Raw genomic sequence first — 24,500 nt, 5'->3', positions numbered from 1 at the left:
CAAATAAAATTGTATTCTTAAAATGCGTAAAATATCTAGAAGTAAATACTCAGTAAAAGAATGATGGGTTTTTTTGATTAAATAAATTCTGTTTTTTTTTTTTAGTAGCAACAATTTTTTTAGATTAAAAATATATCAATAAAAAAATGTTGTCTAATAATTATTGACGTTGTTGTGTATTTCATTTATTACCTTTTAATCCAGAAAGTTTTTTTGAAATTAGTCATGTTTAATTAATATTTGAAAAATTTCAGCTTGATATCTCTTTTCGTTTTTGAGTTATCGTGACAGACGGACAGTGGAAATGGACTAATTAGGTGATTTTACAAACACCTCTACCAAAAATTTGTTGGTAGCATCAATATTTTTAAGCGTTACAAACTTAGGACTAAACTTAGTATACCTTCATATATTTCATATATACATGGTAAAATAGTCTTTAGTAAATTTTTGTCTATTTGACATTAGCCACAAAATGGCGAACGATCCTACCCAAATATATAGAGCTCTAGTGTTATTTATTGGTAATATCTTTACTTGATCTTTACAATCAATTATGTTAAATTTAATTGTATGGTCTTTATCTCGATAAATAAGCCTTTAGCTATTATATATATAAGCCATTAGACCCTCATATACAGAACTAACCGTATTCTATATTTGTAAGCCATAATTTATGTTCATATATTTAACATTGTGTAGTTAAATCTCCTTTTATTTAACGTTCATGTAAGGTTCATTGACATCTGAAATGAGAAGCGTACTCTATAAACAAACAAATTTGAAACGGAACCCTAAATTTAACAAAGCATACATTTGACATTCGACTTACATGTCGAATGTCGGATTCGGAAACACTTATAAAATATTGACAATCAAAATGCAGTCGGGTTGAATAAATTAATACATTCAAGACTAAAATTTTAAATCAAAAACATTAAAAAGATGTCTAACGAAAGTGTTTGCCGTTTATGTGTATCAAAATATCCGGAATATTTATTAAAAACTAATGAACAATTAAAAAATGAACGTTTAGATTTACTAATCTTACAATATTTACAAATAAATATGACAAATGAAGATAATTTACCGAGCTCAGCTTGTAATGTTTGTTGTAAAACTTTGTACGAATTCGATCAATTTTTAATTCGAATTAAATCGGCACAGAAGAAATTACTTGAAGTTAATCCATCTGAATTGGTTAATATTAAGTTAGAAAATGAAGACGATTCATTTTCGAATCATAGTGTTTGTAAATCGGAGAAATCTGATTTTGATGATACATTTGATACCAATGCTGATTCTAAAACTGATACAAATGTGGATTCTAAATCTGAAACAATTAAAGTTAAATCTGAAGAACCTTTTGGTAAGTTTATATTACACATTTCTCTTGGATTCTTTATGATATCGAACTCCACCCTAAAAACGAAATTAAGGAAGTTAGTTTTATGTTGTTCGTTCTTTTTAGACATTAATAACTATGTTGATATACACGAACTAATATTTTTTTTTGAAAATGTAAAATATCATATGCATCGAAGGATCTGCGTTGGAGTTCCAAAAGCGATCTAACTTTGATTAGTCTCATAAATTTATTCTTTGTCAATTCGATCGATTGTATTTTCCCTAAAAAGACTCTACTTATATTTGGATATATCTAACGCCGAACTTATTAGGTTTTAAATGCATCGAAGGATCTGCGTTGGAGTTCCAAAAGCGACCTAACTTTGATTTGTCTCATAAATTTATTCTTTGTCAATTCGATCGATTTTATTTTCCCTTAAAAAGCTCTACTTATATTTGGATATATCTAGCGCCGAACTTATTAGGTTTTAATTAAAAATTCCCAAATTTTTGTTATTGAATTACTTTCTAATTTAAAAACTTCGTATATCTCTTATTATTTATCAAATAAGAGTATCTTTCGAGTTTGTAAGATACTCCCTCGCACTAGAACAAATTTTAGTGATCATCACTTAGTGGCGGGGGTTGAAGCTCCCCACCTTGTAGGGATTATTAATATGTCCTTCAATATAATTGAACTTCAAAATAAATGATAAAACATTTAAAAAATTTGAAAAAAAAAAGAAACATAATAGAATATACCCTTCTCCCCTGGACGAAATCTTAGATCCGCGCCTGGCCACCCTATATTTAAGTAATTGCGTTGGGAATCCTTAAAATTGATGAATATTCGTTGAGGATGATATTTGAATAAAAAGGTAACTATTAGTTGGCTGAAAACGTTATCAGAAAGAGGCTCGCAATTTTCAGGCGTTCTGAAATGATCAGACGCCCTGCTCTAGACCTAAAAGCGTTAAAATAATGCAAATGATTTTTCATCATTTCAATTATTCATCTGGTACATCTGGTAATGATGTCTATCGGTTACCGCTGCTTGTGTGAATTCTCGAAACCAGAAATCATTTAGAAGCAGCATCGATAAAATCTATTCAACTTCCATATTTTGGCGTAAAATTAGAAAGCAATTATTGATATGATAATCACCTGGCGTCTTTTCAAATTTTTTAAATGTCATTATTATTACTTTTTACATATCTTTTAGTATTTTCGGAAGAGTAAATGAGAAAAGCGTCACTATGACCAAGTTCATAATAAAACTTACTCTTTTATTTTTAACTTTCAGACAACGAAGATAACAATTCTAATCATTCAGCTGATGATTACGGGAATGCAGACTCTCCACCGCCTGTTAAATCTGAATCAAAACGAAAAACAAAAAAATCGAAAAAAGTACGAAAAGCAAAAGAACTCAAAAATAGAACAATCGACTTCCATGAAATATGTACAACTTCTATCGATAATTTACTAAAAAGTATGCGAGTATTACCATTCAAATGTTTTCAATGTAATTTGGAATTGCCATCCGATAGACAATTACAAGATCATTGGAAGTCACAACATGAGGATATGAAATTGGAATATGTTTGTGCTGAATGTAATGCATTGTTTGATACTGTCGCCGAATATGAAGTACATTATAATGAGCATGATGTCGTCAAAAATCCAAAAAAATATCGATATATTTGCCGATATTGTGGAAAGAAATTTATCTATAAAAAAGATTTTACTCAACATGAGGATGCACATTTAGGTAGGTTTATTTTTATTTGTTTAAAAAATATATATAAATTTAATAAATAAAGATTAATTAAAATAATTTTGTCATTTTAGGTATAAAACGACATTGCTGTACAGAATGCGACCGTCAATTTCGTGAAAAGAAAAGTCTGGTTACACATTTACGTGTAGTTCACAATAAAGAACAAGTAGAAGAATTGAAATGTAATCAGTGTGATAAAGTGTAAGTATTGCTATACTCATTTTGGTTATTTTGTAAATAATTTACAGGAAATTTTTGAAACGAAATTAAATTTTGTTATAGATGTCAAAATAAAGCACTGTTAAAAAGACATTTACGTACTCACATACCGATGGAGGAAAAACAACAATTTCAATGTGATATATGTCAACGGAAATTTGTATCGGAAGAGAATTTAAACGCACATCAAAAGTTAATACACAGCGTTGTTGAGGAAGAATTAATATGTGAACAATGTGGAAAAATTTGTAAAAATAAACATCGTTTAGCAGAACATTTGAATACACATAATGCACGCATATTTAACTGTGATGAATGTGCAAAATGGTAAGTAAATGGTAATTTTTAAATCAATAGAGAATATTCATGAAATTTCAATTTGGTTGATATATTTTTCTTCCGTAACTTTAATGACTGGACATTTCAACTAAACCATTATTTTAGTAATTAATATCTTTTTAATTATTTAAAATTAATTAATAAAAGTACAAAAAAATACATGAATATTCCCTATTCTTACCATAGAGCTACAAAATCGCCGCTACAACTCTATGAAAGCAACTTGACACTTTTAAGCAGGTTAAAGATGTTGTTCAATGCAAACCATTACTTCATGTATTTCACTGAAATTATGCTTCTATTTGAAAACAGTGGCGTTGTTTTTCTTCCGCCAAATGCTCGCCAAATGGCTTTTATGTCCTTAGCTTCTACGTATAGTCAGGTCTCTGACTGGCCTCCCTTCTAGCTTAGAACCATTCTTAAAGCATATAAAGAAAGTTTTGTGAGCCATCAATCGGAACATCAGGAAAAAAACATTTCCAAAAATGGGAAGAAAAGTGCAAAGAGAAAATATTAAGAATTCGGGCAAAATAAATATCTCTCTCTTTCAAAAAAAAAGATATTTTTTTAATGCAGTAGATCCTGAACTAATAACTAAGTTTAATTAATTAATTAATTTAAAATTGTACAGTTTTAAAAGTATGCAAGTATTAAAAATTCACAAATTAACACATTCTGGTATCAAAATGTTTGAATGTGATGTTTGTGGCAAGAAGTTTAGTCGACGTGGACAATTAACAACTCATTCAACAATTCATACTGGAAATTTACCATATGAATGCAGTTATTGTAAAAAACAATTTCGACAAAAATATTATCTCAAGGTAAATACTTATTTTATTAAAAGAAACCTCTCAAAAATTATGATCAACTATTTAAATTTTTCACCAACCATCAATTTTCAGTCGTTATTGAAAAGCGACAATCATAAGAGTGCATGTAATTTTACATAATTTTAATTAATTATATCTCTTAAACGATAAATGTATTTTTTTTCTCCTAGGTAAGGAAACTATGATCTTTTAAATAAATTTTAAACAAATAGTAATTAACTGTGAGGCTTGATACTACTATACTACCCACAGATTATAATTTATTAGATAAATAGATAGGCAACTCTACTGTACATGAGATGTTGTCCAAAAAGCCCCCTGGAGAAAGACACTTACAATAAAAAATGGAGGGAAGTAGGTGCTGTTCGAAATATTTCTACACGAATATAACGTGTAGAGCCACCTGGAGAAAGGCATCTTCAGAGAACGAAAATAGTAAAAATTTTACAGGGAGTTGCAGATCTGTTTTAAATTAAAAACTATAATCTGTGATACTACCTTAAATATTTTGACTTGTTTAAATTTTAATTTAATTTATGTTATATTGTTTGTTTTTAAGGTACATTTACGTCAACATACCGGAGAACGTCCATACTCATGTACAGAATGTAATCATTTCTTTGCAAATGATGCAAATTTTATAAAACATTTAAAAGGAAAGCATGGCTTAACTAAATTTTCAATTGTAAATAAACGTCGTTATCCATTTGATGAAAATTAATTATTAAATTAAAGCATTATAAATAATATAAAATGTGTATATAATTTTAGCAAAAAAATGTTCCATATTAGAAATTATGGAATTTTATTATTAATTTAGAAAATTATAAAGAGTAAGAGATTTATTTAATGACTTTTTTATTTTTCCTACATTTAGAAATAATCCAATCAATGGAAATGTAAAAATAGATTTATCTTGCAAAAGATATAAGAGATGTTTGTTTGGCATTTTTAACTTGATATTGTGGAGGAATCGCTATAAATAATATTAGGTGTTCTGATCAGAGCACATTTATTAAGCTAAATATTTGGTCTATATGATAATAAAAATTGAATTTTTAACCCTTAAAGACTGCTGACAACATCGCAAACTCGTTTCACATATTTTGTTACAAAAGAAGCCAAAACCATTTCAAGAGCGTGTCCTTATAAAAGTATGAAATCTAATTCTGATAAAGGAGGCGTTCAAATCTTTGTTAGTAAAATCCGTTTACATTTTTTCCCTTTTTTTGCGCATCCGACCCTTCTATCCCGGTGGACCGCTTACCGCCAGTACGTTCCTGAAGAAAAAGTATGGTATACGTTCCCACGGTTCTTCAAATACCTATTCTATCATCTCTCCTATAATGCGAGGTATAAAACAAAATCCGTGATAATTCAATTTAATTAAAATTGACTTTAATTACTGAGTGTGCCTGGCCTCTGGATATATAGATAGATGTCTGAAAAACGGAGGTTAAACTCCATTCTTTTATTAATTTTTTTTATTATCTAATGGTCACCCAAATATATGAGTGGCCTAAGCATCAGCCAGCCAGTTCATTAAATGTTGTATTAGACGCTACGATTGAATATCGTTCAAGTCGTTTATTAAACGGCTAATGAAGGTAATTGGCTGCGACATACACATAGCTTCTATATCTTTTGCATTGTAAAAATACACATAAATGGGCTTATAACACAACAACAGTAAATTTACACCATTTTCTTAAATTTTAATGTCCGTCAAGTTAAGAATAAGAAATTGGTATTTCATAAACTATTGAATCGATAAAATATAAAATAAAAAGATGATATGTAATCATTTTAAAATTTATATTCTGTAATGAAAATAAAAAAATTTCAATAAAGTTGTATTTTTTCTGTGAGTTTAGTTTAGTTACATTTTTCTTCTTTATCATAGCAGATGACAATATTTGAGCAGGCTTTTGTAGTTCGTAAACGATCTAGGTTACATTAGGAATACATTATACGAAGAAAGGCGGATGTACTAATGGGTTTGTGATTGGTCGGGAATGAGTCCAAGCCCTTTGTGGGTGCAACATTCGTCCAAATTGGAACATTATAAGCATGGGTCGGACCCTGAGATGTACAATCTTATCGAGAAATACAACGGAGCATATTAGTCATTCCATCATCACGAGCCTTCCTACACTTAAATGTTGTTTTTGTTTATAAGGTGATACGTATTTGATTGGGTCAATGACGGAAGAGTAAATATTCCCAAGATTCGGACACTATTTGTTGCCATTGGTGAAACTGTACACCTTTATAGAGAAGGGTCAGAGCAAGAAACCACTTATTCCACATTTTATCTCTAGATTTCTGCTGACATTCGGGGGCTTATGAAAAGACTAGCGGTCCATACACTAGGAAGTCAATGATAATCAACTATAATCAAAGCTCGAACATGGGTAGTTTTTCATATGTGAGGGTAACTTTATAATTAACCGGCTTCAAACAAAAACGGAGGATGTTATTAATTCGACTGTATTTTTTTTTTATGTTTGTTACCTCAGAACTTTCAACTGGGTGAATCAATTTTGATAATTCTTTATCTATTTGATAAAGATTTTTATCTATTTATTTACTTTATCTATTTGATAAAGAAATTTGATTGAGATAATAATAGATATAGTTTCCTACGACTACCGCTTTGGGTTTGTTTTGACGCTTACTCTTACAAACTTTCAACGCAAATATCAAAGAAAGGTAAAGAAAACCAATTTTCTCAACAAATTTTTAGGTTAGAGATAAAAAAAAAAAAAAAAAAAAACAAACAAACAAATGAATATTCAATTCATTTATTTTGTATTGGAAAAAAATTAATATTTTTCATGAGAGCGATAATAATAAGTAGTTTAAGGGTCCGAAACTAATACCGCCAAAGTGTACTTCGCTTGTCAGTTAATTTCATTTAAAAATGAAAATGCAATTAGAGAAAAACTTTTCTCTTAGTTTAATTTCATATTATCATAATAAAAGAATAATCGTAGGTATATTATTGATCGAAATGAATGTTCTCACGTAAATTTTCAAATTTTGTAAGTCTATGAACTTCTTCATATATACTTGGATGAGTGAATGAACTAAGCTGTAAACGAAATCAATATGCATTATCGGTAAATAAATATATATACAAGAAACTAATTTGTGAATAATTCAAAAATGTATACAGAAAAATATTGTCGGTTGTGTGCATTAAAATTTCCTGTAACAGGTTTAAGAAATGTCGAAGAATTAAAAAAAGAAAAACAGTTAACATCATCAGTTTTACAATATTTACAAGTAAAACTCACCGACAATGATCGATTACCACTTACCTTTTGTTTACATTGTTGTCAAACATTGGCTGATTTAAATCGATTTCGAAATAATGTAATAGATGCTCAGAAAAAGTTAGAAAATTTAATTTATTATACAGACGATCAATACGATAATGATACCAAACCTTCGAAGCTAGATTTGAATACTTTCAGTCATGATATACCAGATAATGAGAGCACTGGTGGAAACGATTACGGTACATTTATATTCGTGGTTTACATGAAATTGTTATTTAATTTTATATTATTATATATTTTTAGTAAATGATCTAGATACAATTGATCAGTTAATCAACGATTTTAAAAGTGAAAGTGGACAAGATTGTGATGATGTAGCTTCAGATCGAGAAAGTTTACCTCAGGATGATAAAAAACCAGGTACAGTTGTGTTTCTTGTATAATCAATTTTTGTTTTTATCTACGGATAACAAAATTATCATAATAGCGAAAAAGAAACTTTTGAACATCATAAAATCGATTAAATGTTATTTTTACTTCGTTATAGTACAGTGTGTTTAAGTGGGAAAGGATAGTGATGTTACAGTTACATGCTTTGACACACTGTTCATACTATAGTCCTTCCAAAACTTTAAGGATTTTTATACAATGTATTAGAGCAAGAGCCCGCTTCGGCCAGACGCACATCATTTCATAAAACCCTAAAGTTTATCTGCGTACGTCACCAACACAGGTAAGAACGATGAGCGACTATGTAGTTTAGGTAGTGGTTACCTTGGCAGGTAACAGGTAACAAAGGTGTAAAAAACAGCACCTCAAGTACATTAAGACATAAAGCTCTATTTTTTTACATTTTCTTCAGAATAATATTTAAAATGACGTCATCCATTGCCAGACACTTAGTATAGTTTCAACCCCCTGCCGGACACCCCCAAACTCTAAAAAATTGTGATTACACTTACATTATAGTATAAAAGCTGAATTTTATATATGTTTCTTGGGGGGCTATGAAAAGAAGTTACCCCAGTAGCCGGACAGTTTTCAAGGTTTTTTCCACCTTGCCAGACGCCTTGAGAGTCCGCCGTCGGTGTAGCAGCACCTCAAGTACATTAGGATATAAAGCTCTATTTTTTTACATTTTCTTCAGAATAATATTTAAAATGACGTTAGCCATTGCCAGACACTTAGTATAGTTTCAACCCCCTGCCGGACACCCCCAAACTCTAAAAAATTGTGATTACACTTACATTATAGTATAAAAGCTGAATTTTATATATGTTTCTTGGGGGGCTATGAAAAGAAGTTACCCCAATAGCCGGACAGTTTTCAAGGTTTTTTTCATCTTGCTAGAGGCCTTGAGAGTGGCCACAACGATGAAAATTCTGAGCATTACTAAATCATTTTTTGTATACAATAATATTTTTTTTAACTCTGTAATAATTATAAGAATATTTTTTACTTTCTATAATATGGCTATGAATATAATAAAAATATTTGTTCATTGGATTTCATACGATAAACAATATTATTATCTCACACAGTCAAAACTTGAATTTCTCAAAAATTTTAACAAAACTCGAAAAATTTATGGATTACTTTTTATACCATGTATGAAATATACATAGTATATTAAGTTTAGTCCCAAGTTTGTAACGCTTAAAAATAATGATGTTAGGAAAAAAATTTTGTCATAGGTATTCATAAAATCACCTTATTAGTCCATTTCCGGTTGTCCGTCCGTCCGTCCGTCCGTCTGTGGACACGATAACTCAAAAATGAAAAAAGATATCGAGTTGAAATTTTTACTCAGGACGTAAAAAGTGAGGTCAAGTTCGTAAATGAGCATCATAGGTCAATTGGGTCTTGGGTCCGTAGGACCCATCTTGTAAACCGTTAGAGATAGAACAAAAATTTAAATGTAAAAAATGTTCCTTATCAAAAATTAAACAACTTTTGTTTGAAACATTTTTTCGTAAACATCACTGTTTACCCGTGAGGGCGCCAATTATGCGGAAATTTTATAATATGTACTATAGTTGATTATCAGTTATGTATGTGTCACATGTTTGTATGTGTAATGTGATAAAGAAATCAACACTGACTATGCATGGTATTTCAACAATTAACTCAGTCAATTGTTTGTTTTCACTTGTTTAGATTTGTTTTTTTATTTTTTTATTAAACTCACCATCTCACTTAAACCCGCCTGAATATATATTGCCTCGCGCTCGCACCGGCGGCGGACTCTCAAGGCCTCTGGCAAGATGGAAAAAACCTTGAAAACTGTCCGGCTACTGGGGTAACTTCTTTTCATAGCCCCCCAAGAAACATATATAAAATTCAGCTTTTATACTATAATGTAAGTGTAATCACAATTTTTTAGAGTTTGGGGGTGTCCGGCAGGGGGTTGAAACTATACTAAGTGTCTGGCAATGGATGACGTCATTTTAAATATTATTCTGAAGAAAATGTAAAAAAATAGAGCTTTATATCTTAATGTACTTGAGGTGCTGCTACACCGACGGCGGACTCTCAAGGCGTCTGGCAAGATGGAAAAAACCTTGAAAACTGTCCGGCTACTGGGGTAACTTCTTTTCATAGCCCCCCAAGAAACATATATAAAATTCAGCTTTTATACTATAATGTAAGTGTAATCACAATTTTTTAGAGTTTGGGGGTGTCCGGCAGGGGGTTGAAACTATACTAAGTGTCTGGCAATGGATGACGTCATTTTAAATATTATTCTGAAGAAAATGTAAAAAAATAGAGCTTTATGTCTTAATGTACTTGAGGTGCTGTTTTTTACACCTTTGTTACCTGTTACCTGCCAAAGTAACCACTACCTAAACTACATAGTCGCTCATCGTTCTTACCTGTGTTGGTGACGTGCGCAGATAAACTTTAGGGTTTTATGAAATGATGTGCGTCTGGCCGAAGCGGGCTCTTGGACTATATATGAAATATACAAACCGTTAGAGATAGAACAAATGTTTAAATGTAAAAAATGTTCCTTATAAAAAAATAAACAACTTTTGTTTGAAACATTTTCTTGTAAACATCACTGTTTACGCACGAGGGCGCTAATTAGGTGAAAATTGTGTAGTATATATTAATATGGGAATATGGCCAAGCGGTTTAAGGCGTTCGTCTTTGACTGTTTGTCTATTTAGACTAAGGTTGCGGGCTCGAATCCAGGCAGCGGCAGTGTGAACAATTATGATTAATGAGGGCGGTAAAATTGATCACACTGTCGTCGCTTGGATAAGAACGAAGTAACCGATTCCACCCACATCAAAATGTAATTGTAAATATGTTTGTAATTAAATAAATAATTTGGAATTTGTTAATTTTAGAAAATTTGGAAGTATTTTGGCAAGATACATTAAAACCAGATAAAGAAGATCCAGAACCTCCTATTAGTATCAACGAGAATATTTTAAATAACGCTCTTACAATATTAAAAAATCTTCGATTTAAATGCTACAAATGCAGTAATTGGATGAAAACTGAAACCTGCTTACAAGATCATTTTGATACCGAGCATGATGCTAAAATGAAATATATTTGTCCAAAATGTAAATCACTATTTATTAGTTTAAATGATTTTAAAAAACATTTGTATAGCCATTATTTACAGAAAATAGATAAAAAATTACGTTTTACCTGTGAAATTTGTGGCAAAAAGTTTGAAAGTGAATCGATATTAAATGCACATAAAGATCAATTCCATTTAGGTATGTTATCACACGAATATTATAATAATTTCAGTTTTTATTTCTCACAAAATGTATATCACAGTCCTTATTTAGCCGTTCAATTAATAGCCTAGCCGTTGTACTAAATGGCGCTGTTCAACTAGTGGCCTGAACCATATTCCACCATTCAATCAAACAATTGGGCAAATGGGTTGGATCGATAACGTTTAACTACTTGCCTAGTCTGGTCATTTAAATTTAGTCCTATTAATCTGGTCATTTAAATATGGCATCGGTAAGCAACAATATTGTTTATTGTTTCTCACAGTTTGGTGGTGTTTACGCAAAATATCCCCTGTTTGGTTGCACATGCTAGGCCAAATAAATAAATGGTATACCCAGGTCTGGAGGGAGGTGACAGATATCCTCAATTGCCTTGAGTTTTATTTTTTAGTATGAAATTTTTGTTGATTGAATTTAATTATAAATATTTCAATTATTTTAGATCAAAATGCCTTTTCTTGCAATGAATGTGGAAGAAAATTCCGATCAAAAGAAAAATTAACAGAGCACGAATTTATTCATAAAGAAAATAAAGATCATGCATATTCAAATGAGAAATTATTCAGTTGTCATCAATGTGGCAAATCGTAAGTAAATTAATCCATAAAATTTCAACTCAAGATTATTTTGTGGTTGTGGTCAAAAATTTGTTTTGATATTTTGTATAGAGTCATAATTGTTAATTGCGAGTTACTTTTCTTAGTAACATTTCGCCAACTTATAAAAAAGAAGGGTAGTTTACCAAAAATAAAAATAGTAATTCCAAATTTTTGGCTACCCTGTACATTATTAAGAAGTTTTAAATATTCCCACATACTTTTCAGAATAAGCAAAACTTCTTATAAAGAATGACTTTTTTTCTTAAAATGCAAAATAAGGAAATTTACAAGTATAGTCTCTATCCGCGGACACACACACATTTTTGATAATAAAATCGAAATGCACCAGAGATATTTTTGTCTAAATTAAGCCGTTAACGAAATATCGAATCCTGAAATTTAAAAAAAATCTGTTTTGCTTGTTAATTCTCAGCAGCACAGAGTTTGGAATAAGATGATACTACTTTTAAAAATCTTTGTATTGAGATGATACTATTTGACATCTTCTTATTCGTATTACTTCCAGATAATCAGTTTTGAAGATCAAAATAAATGGTTTTTTGTTATAGGTGTATAAACGAATATATATTAAAAAGGCACTTATTAACTCATGTACCGAAAGAACTCAAAAATAATTTCCAGTGCGATCAATGTGATCGGAAATTCCTAAATGCAATTAATTTGAAAAATCATCAAGTTTTACATAGAAGTAGTAACAGTTAAGTTTCTTTAAATTTTCTTTATATTTTCTTTTTTTAAATTTTCTTTATATTTTCTTTAGACGATAAACATATTTGCGATGAATGTGGAAGAGTATTTAAGAGTAAAGTAAATATGCTTGAGCATAAAGTAACGCACACGAATGAACGGCCCTACAAATGCGATGAATGTTCTAAAACGTAAGTATCAATCATCGTAAGTCACATTATATAGGCTGTCTCAAAAGTCATGAATATAGCAGAAAATAAGCAAGGTTATGAAATTAATCTTATTATACCACCGAAAAAACTGCTCAGGATTGTCGAATTTATCTGAATTTCAAACAAATATTAAAATAATAGCTTTTTTTACTGAACACAGGAGAATTTAAGTTGATATCGGGAGTGGTGACAACCGTAAATACAGGTCTTCCAATCATTTTTCTCCTGAGTCGAATATTACGGTAGATATAAGGTCCCGTTGGCGTTACTTTTACGTCAAATATCTCAAAAATTTTCCATTGAAATACTTAAGGGACACCTCAGCATTTTAAGAACGACCTTTTATAAAATTTTGAGTCAAATTGACCGAAAAACCTCTTTTAAGAAAATATTTTAAAGTTTTTCAAAACTTTGTTCTTCGACTTGCGTTGGGGTATATTTAGAGTTAGTGGGAAGTATTTAAACATAAGTTGGAAAAAGGCACAGCGGAAACTAGAAAAATACTGTACGTGTTTAGTTTTTCGATATATCTCGAAAGTTTAAGTCAAATTCGTCATTTTAGATAAAATCGAGGTATTGATTCGGCTAGTACGAAAATAAGATGATACGAAACAAATTGTACATGACTAATTTTGTTGGTAAATTACAGAGTGGGCCAAAAACGATCGATAGTGTTCTTTTGGCTTTCACTGTATTTAATATTTCTTTTTAGTTTCAAAAGTGATCGAGTATTATTAAGACATAAATTAACTCATAACGATGAAAAATTATTTGCCTGTGAAATTTGTGGCAAAAAATTTAGTAATAAGCTTCGATTAAATGATCATGGAAAAGTACACAGCGACGAACTACCATTTGAATGTGAATTCTGTAAAAAATTATTTAAACGAAAATCATATCTTAAGGTATTCTACATATTATAAGGTGTGAGATAATTATTGAATGTTGCAACACCATTTAATATGGTATCACTTTATGTATTTTAAGAACATAATATAAGCAATAGACCTTTTTCACATTTTCTTCTTTTTTTTTAAATGAAAGTAAATGTCTTGATAAATGGGCTAATTTTTTTCCCCAATTTTTTTTGGAGAATATGACTGAAAAAACAGACAATGAAAATCATTAAAATTCAAATTGGCGAAAACGATCCGGAAACACACGATGTTACACGAAGGTTGGTTTGACGTCATTTAAAGTTGATAATAATGATATATTAATACAACTGTTGACTCTGTTTTATTGCCATTGCTTGTCGGATTGACATCACAGATCACGTGTGCGGCGGAACAAAAAAAAATCCTTTTATGTTATTTCAAATATTGTGAATTTTTTACAATTTTTTCCATAGTGTTTTTATTGTTAAAAATGCGTAATTTTTGAGTTACAGGCTTTACTCGACCTATATTTTCATAAAAAATTATCAAAAAGTATTTCTGTTTTTCATGAAAAGGGTCTATTTTATATTAATATCTACTGTGATCAAGTGTTCTCTACTGTGACTTTGCAGCTCTATGGTATTATCTCTATGGGTTCTTCAAAATTTTCCAAGTTGTCGGCCATTTTGAGCATCGTTTATTATAGTATTTAGTATTTAATTTATTTTAATAATATTTTTTCTTGTGATGAAGCAACATTCAATCATATTCTCGCTCACTTTTTTCTTTTTAAATATACGTATTTTTTGGTATATAAGTAACATTTTTTTCATAAATTTTAAGATACATTTGCGTCAACATACTGGTGAACGACCGTACTCATGTAACGAATGCAATCTTCATTTTACAAATAATGCTAATTATGGTAAACATTTAAAACGAAAACATGGTTTACGTAAATTTTCCATTTCCAACAGACCAGTTTATCCATTTGATTTAAGTAATTAATTTATTTTAGCAATAATAATACTTTTTATGATATTTTTTATACAATAACGATTCAATCTGATCTGATAAATAAAATTTTAACTAAGTAGAAGAATGTGTATTTTAATTAACTAATTTTCCAAACCCTAATTTCTCACCACCAAGACTATTGATAATTATTAGGTTATTTTATATAGTAAAAAATCAATTTTCGGGATAACGTTTTCAAATTAATATAAATAAATAAATATCGTTATATATTTTAAATTTTGTTTTATTTTATTCTATCCCATTTTTCCTTTCAGAACAAAATTATTAATTAACTAATTAATTTTTTTTTAGTAAAGGTACAAACAAATTCTTATAAAATATAGGTGAGATAAAGAAGTTGGATTCTAAATACGTAATATTCTTTTTGGATTTTCATTTTATTTTTGTGTGGTATTTGGTTTGTAAAAAAAAATTGATGCAAAAAAATTTTTTTAAGATGAAATTAATTATATGGAATTATGTGCAAGTAATTCGTAAATAGTTTTTATGTATTTTGATTTCATTTAAATAAAATTGAAAACTCAAACCCTGTTTTTATTTTATTTTTCCCCATCTCTCTGTAGCTATACAATATTATTTCAGTTAAAAATAGGTAAGTATTTCGAACTTCACGATAGGTAAGTATTTCAAACTTCGTTTGCCATTTTTTTTTGTAATAATACTACTCAAAATTTTCCGAAAATGAGTTTTACTTTTTGTTATAATTTAAGAAAGTCGAAAATATGAATATAATTATTTATTAATACGAATAACAGAGCCCTAATGGTATAATGGTTAGCGTATCTGACTTCGAATAAATAGTCCCTTGGTTCGAAACTAGGTGAGGACATATATTAAAAAAAAGTTCATTAAATCTTTTAAGCAAAATCTGATTTTTATTTTCATTTTTTTTCAAATTTCCACCACAGCATGTTTGCCTAGTAAATGATGAAAAAATTAGTTTTTTTTCGTTCAAAAACTTCAATTTTTTTCACATTTCTACTAGGAGAACATCAAGGACGGACGGAATAAGTAGTACCTGATAGCAAGGTAATTGTTGTCATCTCGTAAGTCAGAAAGTTAGTGGTCTGCACACCCGTGTTTGGTGAGTGTGACCTCTAGTGGGCAGACCAATAACTTTCTGCCAAAATAAAATTTTAGACTTTCGGGGTGAAAACACTTACTCACCTTTCTCTTTATCAGGAACTACTAATTCCCACTTATGTTCTCCTAGTACAAATGTTGAAAAAATTGAAAATTTTTTCGAAATTATATTATTTTTTGAATATAAAAAAAATTAAACTGACCAATTATTTATATTGTTAGCTGACCAATTATCAGCGAATGCTTCCCGATCGCGCATAAGTGGAGTTTTTTCAATCTTTAATAAAAATTTTCTGATGCTGACCAATTAATGAGACCAACTGACCTTTTATGACCAATTTCTGACCTTTCAGATGGTATAATTGGTCAATCGAAATTCCGCACATGAGGTGCTAAAATCGCGGAGCTTTTTGTTTGCGTTTTTGTTTGTACATGCTAAAATTTATTCTTGTTAAATGAAATTTTTTATAAGATTTTGTAATAGGAGAATGTTATTTCGCAAAAAAAAAAATTAATTATGTTAGTCCGTCTCACTTTCCTACTTATGCCATAAATCACTCTTCTGTCAGGGGGTGGGAATTAAAATAACATAAAGTACCTCCCTCTTTTACTTATTTGTCGCTTTTGGTTTTGATAACAATGATATAAAAAATGGCATGCTCTCAGCATAATAACTTATATAATTAAAAATTTAATGTGACAATGCTAGATACGAACCATGGATCTTTCTAACCGAAGGCGACTGTGCTAGCCACTACTCTGCCTTTGACATACTATTAGTATCAATAATGTAATATACTTTTACTCAACTTTTTTAATAAATGTAGTAATATTTTGTTACAAATGTAGGTTTTGTTTGATATTCCTGAAATCGATGTAAAGGATAAAAGATAAAGGTATATTATTGGATATAAATAATTTAACCAGAAAAATTGATAAAAACGATATTTTATTGTATAAATTTGTACACATTTCACCTAAAATAAATATGAATGAATAATGGTTATTTTATACAGTATAAAATCATTTATCGGGATAACGTTTTAATTTTTTCTAAATTTTCAACAATTTTACCATTAATTTTTCTTTATCAGTTATTTGTTAAGTTTTATTTTGGATATTATTGAATATATTTTCTTAATACATACATACAAAAAAAATTCATGGATATAAAGCGAACGTAATTTCGATGAATGTGGTATTGTATGAAAATGGTATTTATCCTATTTGCACGACATTAGCAAACTTATAATCTTTAATTAACTTTGAAAAATTATTTATAAAATTCAATTTTAAAAAGTACATACAACTTAATTATTATAATTTAATTTTATAAATAAGTTTTCAAAGTTAATTAAATTGTATAAGTTTTCTTACGTGATGCAATTTTTATGCAAGACAATAATTTTACCATACAAGATGAGAACCTTATTATATAAGATAATAACGAGATCTTTTTAGCTGATTATACTAGTTTAGTTTGCGGGGATATTCATAGATGGCATTAATTTCATGCGATAAAAATTAGCATTGACTTTCGCTTCTTTACAGATATATTCTCTGACTTTAATAAATTCTATATTTTATAATGATGCATAAGAAATTAAAAATTCCGAGTTACAGATCAATCTCAAAATGTAAATATAAATAAGCATTTTGTATGTGTATTCAAATTTCCATCCCAAGTTTTTAGTTATATTTTGGTAATCTATTTTAAATTTTACTTGATAGGTGTGTGGATGAGTAAGTAATTTAACAACAAATCCTCCTTTGAATTGTCAATAATGTCATAAACAAGAAAAAAATAAAGTTAATTACTTTTGAAAATGTATACTGAAAAATATTGCCGATTATGTGCATTAAAATTTCCAACAACAGCTTTAAGAAACGTAAACGAATTAAAACAGAATAAAGAATTAAATCCACCAATTTTACAATATTTACAATTAAAAATCACCGACAATGATCGGTTACCGCATACAGCATGTTTATATTGTTGTAAAACACTTTCGGATTTAGATCGATTTCGAAATAATGTAATAGATGCTCAACGAAAGCTAGAAGGTGTATTTGGTTACTCTGATAATAAATACGAACAAGCTGATGTCAAACCCTTAATTCACGATTTACCTCCTTTTATACAAGATCTACATGGAAATCAGAGTAGCACCGTAGCTCATGATTATGGTATTTTCAATTTAATTCTAAGGAAAAAAAGAATTGTGTACATAAATATTACGTTTATTATATCTTTTAGCGAATGATTTGGAGACAATTGATCATTTCCTTCATGATTTCACAAATGATGTTAGCCAAGATTGTGATGGTAATTTTTCGGAAGGCGACGAATCTCTTGATAAAAAACCAGGTATGTTTGATTTTTCTTCTCTTCTAACTTTTTTGGATTCTTAAGTTAATCAGATCACGTACAAAATTTATCTTACAAACTATTTGCTGTAGTATAACGTCTCGTTAATAGGTCGAATTAGTCCGGCATTCCCATCACAGATTATAATTTATTACATAAATAGATAGGCAACTCTACTGTACATGAAATGTTGTCCATAAAGCCCCCTGGAGTAAGGCACTTACATTAAACTATTTTTTTTTAAATGGCGGGTATTAGGTACATTTCGAAATATTTCTTTTCAGTTTATCATTTTTTATTAAATTTTGTTGTATTAATTTGTCTTCTAATTAAATAAAGTGAAGTTTTTTTAAATAAAATAACAAATATTAGTAAAATAATAATTTATTACAATATTTGAAATAAAATAGCATATTTATTTTAATATGAACATTATTAATAGCAATTAATTATTAGTTTGATGTAAGTTAAATGCAATGTAAAACCATTTTATTTCGTTAATAGCCAATTATAATCACAATTAAACACTACCTAAATGTAATCAACACGATTAACAAGACCTAAGCGCTAAAATAAACTCAGTACATACCATAAAAAAAATCGGAAAATAATATAAACACACCTAAAACGACTAAATTACACTAATTAGTTAATGAACAGGGGCACAATGAAAACGACCAAAATACTTAAATAATGCCACTATTCAAATATCCACAAAATGTTAATAAAAACAATCAATTGAGAATACACACAAAGAAATTTAACGAATTTTAATGACAAGCGAACGAATTTTGAAAGACGTATTGTTTATTTATTTAAAAATATATAAAATATTGTTTCCCCAACAACCATTGAAATGAATAAATTATTATCAAAACTAATAGATGGCCCTACACGAATATAACGTGTAGAGCCACCTGGAGAAAGGCGCCTTCAGAGAACGACAATAGTAAAAATTTTACAGGGAGTTGCAGATCTGCTTTAAATTAAAAACTATAATCTGTGATTCCCGTTTTTTTTATGAAAACATTATATAATAACAGCTTTTTATGAATTTTAGAAAATGTGGATTTACTTTGCCAGGACTTATTAAAAAATGACCAAAAAGTATCGAAGACAGAAACAAATCATAAAAATAATGGCCATTCGTTGGTAAAAAAATTACGTTTTAAGTGTTATAAGTGCAATACTTGGCTTCAAACTGAATTCAGTTTACAAGATCACTTTGATTCACACCATGATGTTAAAATGAAATATTCATGTCCAAAATGTAAATCACTTTACAGTGATTTAAATGAATTTAAAAATCATTTATATAATCATTATTTACAAAAATTATCCAAAAAATTACGTTTTCCATGTGACATTTGTGGTAAGAAATTTCAAAGTGAATCGGTACTTATTGCTCATCAAGATTCACATTTAGGTATGCTTTGAAAGCTTTTTAAATTTAGTGTGAGATTCGTTTATTTTGATTTCATAAATAACACAGGTCTGCAAAAAAAATTTTTTTGTCAGCTGCATGAGATATTTTTACTAAATTATATGTTTTAGAATGCGCTGATTTCAGGAGTGATGCCCATTTTTTTCTATCTCGTAAGGTTTTTTTGCAAATTCAAACACAAAAAATTGGTAAAAGCACTCGTTTATTAAAAATTACACAGTAGCCTGTAAGCATAGTGACATCCCGTCTCTATAGTTGGTACCGTCTCTCGATATCGCCGACATCTTGGTGAAACCGCTACACCTGTTCTTCACTGTAAGCTTCCAGGTTTTCAGAAAAATATTCTATGTGGGAGTGTAAAAAATAGACCTTCAGGCTTATTTTGCAACCTTGAGCTTCCTATGCTGCTAGTTGAACAATGGTTTTGTTTTTTTTACTCTTTTGGACCAAGTCTGCAGATTAACTTCCCAGATACTGATCATTAAACGAATTTCACTGTATTTTTAAAATAAAATTTAATTTTCTTTTCCTTTTTTAATTTATGTTAAAATTTTTGAAATTACTTTTGTAGATGAAAATGCCTTCTCTTGTGATGAATGTGGACGAAAATTTCGTTTACAACAACAATTAACTGAACATAAATTTATCCATAGAAAAACACGAATTGATGATAATATGGAGGTTAAATGTGAACAATGTGATAAAATGTACGTAAATTGTTTATTGAAATCAAATTTTGATGAAGAAAAGAAATATTTTTGATTTGATATTTGAGGTTCTGTGTTTTGTTGCAGATGTAGAAATCATGCAACGTATCAAAGACATTTATTAAGTCATATACCGTCAGAAGTTAAACAGAAATTTGATTGTGAACTATGTGATCGAAAATTTGTATCGGCAATTAATTTACAAAATCATCTTATTTTACATAAAAGTAATTATATTTTATCTTGTTTAGAAACTATTTTGTCTGTTGATTGTTACAACTACATTTACAGTTGGTAAATGAATTTTAAGACATGCAAACATTCAAATGAAAGTCCCCCAGACACTTCAAAAGGTTCGATGTGAACGTCTTTATTAAAAAACTTTTCCTTTATCCAACTTTTGTTTACCCCCCCCCCCCCCCCCTTCAACGAACATATCAATTCTTGATTTGGGATTGAGATAAAATGGGTGTATATGTCGCCGCCAACTACCTTAATAAGCCCTTCAATTAACAGTCCAGTCTTTTTACCAAACAACACGGTTCAACTAGCTATCTGAAAAATATTCAGGAATTCAATGAAACAGCTAGGCAAATGGGTTGGATCGATAACGTTTAACTACTTGCCTAGTCTAGTCATTTAAATTTAGTTCCACTTTCTATCACCTGGCGCCGAATCCCGCACACTGACAATATGGCGTTGCAAGGATGTATATGGCTGGGACATATACATTAATTTTTTTTTTGATATTCATGCAACTTTTAGCTTCTAAAAGCTGTTTATTAGCTTGAAGTTTAAAACGTTTAAAACGGGACATTGGTATTAATAAAAATTTTTTTTTTCTTTGTAATTAGCTGAAAAGGAAAGGGAACATATTTGTGATGAATGTGGTAAAGTATTTAAAAATAAGCAAAATCTACTTGAGCACAAAATAACACATTCAGACGAGCGGCCATACAAGTGCGATGAATGTTCAAAAGCGTAAGTATTTATAATTTAAATCTGTAAATTACTGAGTGCTGATGTTCTCTGGGATTGAACATTTTGAAGATCTCATTCTTCGCCGATCGTCGATTTAATTATAAAACGAACTTTTATTCATTCTCTTTAAAAGTAATTTATTTTATAGTTTTAAAAAAGATACATATTTGACGAACCACAAACTGCTAATACATACTGATGAAAAACGATTCGGTTGTGAAATATGCGAAAAACGATTTAGAAGTAAACGCGGTCTACTTGAACACATGCAAGTACATACAGACGATCGATCTTTTCCATGTACATTCTGTGATAAACGGTTTAAAAGAAAAAATGATTTGAAGGTAAATCAATTTTTTAAAACATTTCGGGATCCTGTTTCACGAAATTACAATAACTATCCGATTAAAATTCGGTGCATAATTTACTAAATCGTAATTAATATACGGATAGCCGCCTCTCCGGATTATAGGCTGACCGGATAATCTGCACTCAATATCCGGCAAAAAAGCTAAGCTTGGATAAATCTGAAATTTCGAAAGTCGTTCTTGTCTCATAGAAGTTAACTTTTAATTTGAAATTTAAAGATTCGAAAATATTAATTAACCCGCAGGAAACAATTACACTGAATTATAAATTTTTTTATGTTTCAGTTTTAAAACTGATCGAATTTTACAAAGACATAAACTTGTTCATTCTGATGAAAAACGATTTGGTTGTGAAGTATGTGGAAAACGGTTTAGAGAGAGATCCGGATTAAATGTACATATTAAAATACATAGCGAAGAACGGCCAGATGAATGTAATTATTGTAGTAAACGTTTTAAAAGAAAACGTGATTTAGAGGTAAATAAGAAATTTACGCTGATGCTGGCAGTATTGTTTTTTTTTACTTTTTTTTTTTTGTCCAATATAACGGTAATTGCACGAGCAAAAAATTCAAGTAACCGATTTCCCTGCGGTTCTTTTTATTTTCCAGGGAGCCGAATAGGGAATATTCATGAAATTTAAATTTAGTTCAAATATTTTTCTTTCGTAACTTTAATGACTGGACATTTCAACTAAACCATTATTTTAGTAATTAATATCTTTTTAATTATTTAAAATTAATTAATAAAAGTACAAATTCAGTGAGGGCATTTAAAAATTTCTTAAACGGAAATTCAAATTTGTATACGGACGTGACATCATAGTACGGGCTTGTCAAATTTGTTGACATACTGTATGATATTTATTACTTACATTTTATATGGTATTTCATTAAATTATACTATTCTACGGCTTTTTATTAGAAAACTTTATAATAACGAGTGTAAATTCTGTGTTGTAAATTCATTTTTTTAAAGTGTAAATTATACATTGAACTGTCAAAAATTGACAGATCACGAACTTATACGTCATCAACAGAGAGCGCCAAAAAACTGCGTTTAAATATCTCAAATTTATTATGTATTTTAAATATTTTTTTACACTTAAATACAGCATTTTTAAGCAGTATTTATTTATATTTTTTACTTTGTTATAACGGTGTAAACAATGAATTAAAAATATAAAAAAAATACATGAAAATTCCCTATTGAGCACCTTAAAAATAAGGAATCTTAGAGAAGTGTGTAAAATTTTTTGAAATAAATAGTCTTTTCAATTTTTATCGAAAACAGCAGTAATAATTTGTTTAAACTTTTTATCAGCTCATTCGATATGTCTTTTAAACCAATTATTGTGAAATATATAGCTGTTCTTTTGAATTAGGGAAGATGAAAAATTAGAAATATTGGCGCTGACTTTGCTTCTCAAACATCTGTATTTATGAATTCTATGAAATTGTAATTTATGATCGTGAAACAGTATCCTAAAGAAAAACCAAAAAAAAATAGTACAAAAATAGTCCATGATGATTCAGTGATCGATAAGAAGAATAAATAAGAAAATATTAAAAAAAAAATTTATTTTGCAGGTTCATTTACGACAACATACGGGTGAACGGCCATTCGCGTGTTTGGAATGTAATCATTATTTTTCAAATAATTCAAATTTTATAAAACATTTGAAAGGTAAACATAAATTAAAAAATGTTTCAATTGCAAATCAACGATCGTATCCATTTATTAATTAAATATAAAAATTATTTTAATCAAAAAAAAAAAAAAAAAATCTAAAATCACTACGTGCACAAAAATATTACGTGTAAATTTTTTGTTAAAATGTTTTATTTGATCATTCTGAACATAAACTGGACCAGCGTACCTCACGTTAATAAATATACAATTTCTAAAATGCCTATCTATGCCAAGGAAATCTAGTCCACCTTTCCTAGACCATGTACTTTATACATCAAGTTGACAGTTGCTGTCAGCTAAAGAAATCCAATTTCGAAATTAACTACTACTTCTACTTTAGCTATAAAGACGATTCAAACTACGATAGGAGTTTATTAGACCCCAGTCCAAAAGTTTAAATGGAAGGGCTAAAGTATATTGAAATAGTTAGGGGAAAATAAATTTTCTTCGATTAATATTCGAATATTCAGCGTTTCACAAATAATTGAATGATAAAACATTTATACAAAAAAATTGAAGTTGGGCGTAGTCTTTGTGCGTGTGACGCTTATTAACTGGTATAATTGTTCCAATTTAAAAATCTATAATGTATTAATTAAGCGATTTATTTTGTACACTGTTTAATTAATAAATAATGATTGAATATTTAATTTACAATTTATTTATACTTTATATGTTCACCTAATTCACTTTCCTTGCTTCTACCAGAATTTACATCAACATACAATACAGTTCGATCCATAACCAACATAGCATAGATGTACTAATTCATAGTGATCTTCTTTGCCGATGTTTTATTATTTATGGTAGGTAAGTAAGGCAATCAATTGAAAGTGATTGAAAACAATTTTAATAGGGTATT

At 29.2% G+C, this 24,500-nt stretch overlaps 3 protein-coding genes across 3 annotated transcripts; all 3 read left to right on the top strand.

The window, feature by feature from the left end:
• The first annotated feature begins 945 nt into the window (after positions 1–945).
• LOC123291469 (zinc finger protein 260-like) lies at positions 946–5,239 on the top strand. Its single transcript, XM_044871772.1, has 6 exons — positions 946–1,369; positions 2,651–3,118; positions 3,199–3,328; positions 3,410–3,673; positions 4,317–4,509; positions 5,078–5,239. The coding sequence occupies exons 1-6, from the start codon at positions 946–948 to the stop codon at positions 5,237–5,239; spliced, it is 1,641 nt and encodes a 546-aa protein (XP_044727707.1).
• Positions 5,240–7,661: 2,422 nt separating this feature from the next.
• LOC123291468 (zinc finger protein OZF-like) lies at positions 7,662–14,965 on the top strand. The gene is made up of 8 exons (XM_044871771.1): positions 7,662–8,041; positions 8,106–8,222; positions 11,156–11,536; positions 12,003–12,147; positions 12,729–12,877; positions 12,941–13,058; positions 13,792–13,984; positions 14,801–14,965. Exons 1-8 carry the CDS (start codon positions 7,687–7,689, stop codon positions 14,963–14,965), a joined length of 1,623 nt encoding a protein of 540 aa, XP_044727706.1. The 5' UTR covers positions 7,662–7,686.
• Positions 14,966–17,364: 2,399 nt separating this feature from the next.
• On the top strand, positions 17,365–23,694 carry LOC123291462 (zinc finger protein OZF-like). The gene is made up of 9 exons (XM_044871762.1): positions 17,365–17,377; positions 17,810–18,265; positions 18,333–18,446; positions 19,507–19,872; positions 20,462–20,597; positions 20,685–20,824; positions 21,452–21,578; positions 22,232–22,424; positions 23,536–23,694. The coding sequence occupies exons 2-9, from the start codon at positions 17,905–17,907 to the stop codon at positions 23,692–23,694; spliced, it is 1,596 nt and encodes a 531-aa protein (XP_044727697.1). The 5' UTR covers positions 17,365–17,377; positions 17,810–17,904.
• The last annotated feature ends 806 nt before the right edge of the window (positions 23,695–24,500 follow it).

The sequence above is a fragment of the Chrysoperla carnea genome, chromosome 2, assembly GCF_905475395.1.
Source record: "Chrysoperla carnea chromosome 2, inChrCarn1.1, whole genome shotgun sequence".
Taxonomy (NCBI): Eukaryota; Metazoa; Arthropoda; class Insecta; order Neuroptera; family Chrysopidae; genus Chrysoperla; species Chrysoperla carnea.
This window is presented reverse-complemented; position numbering and strand designations above follow the sequence as displayed.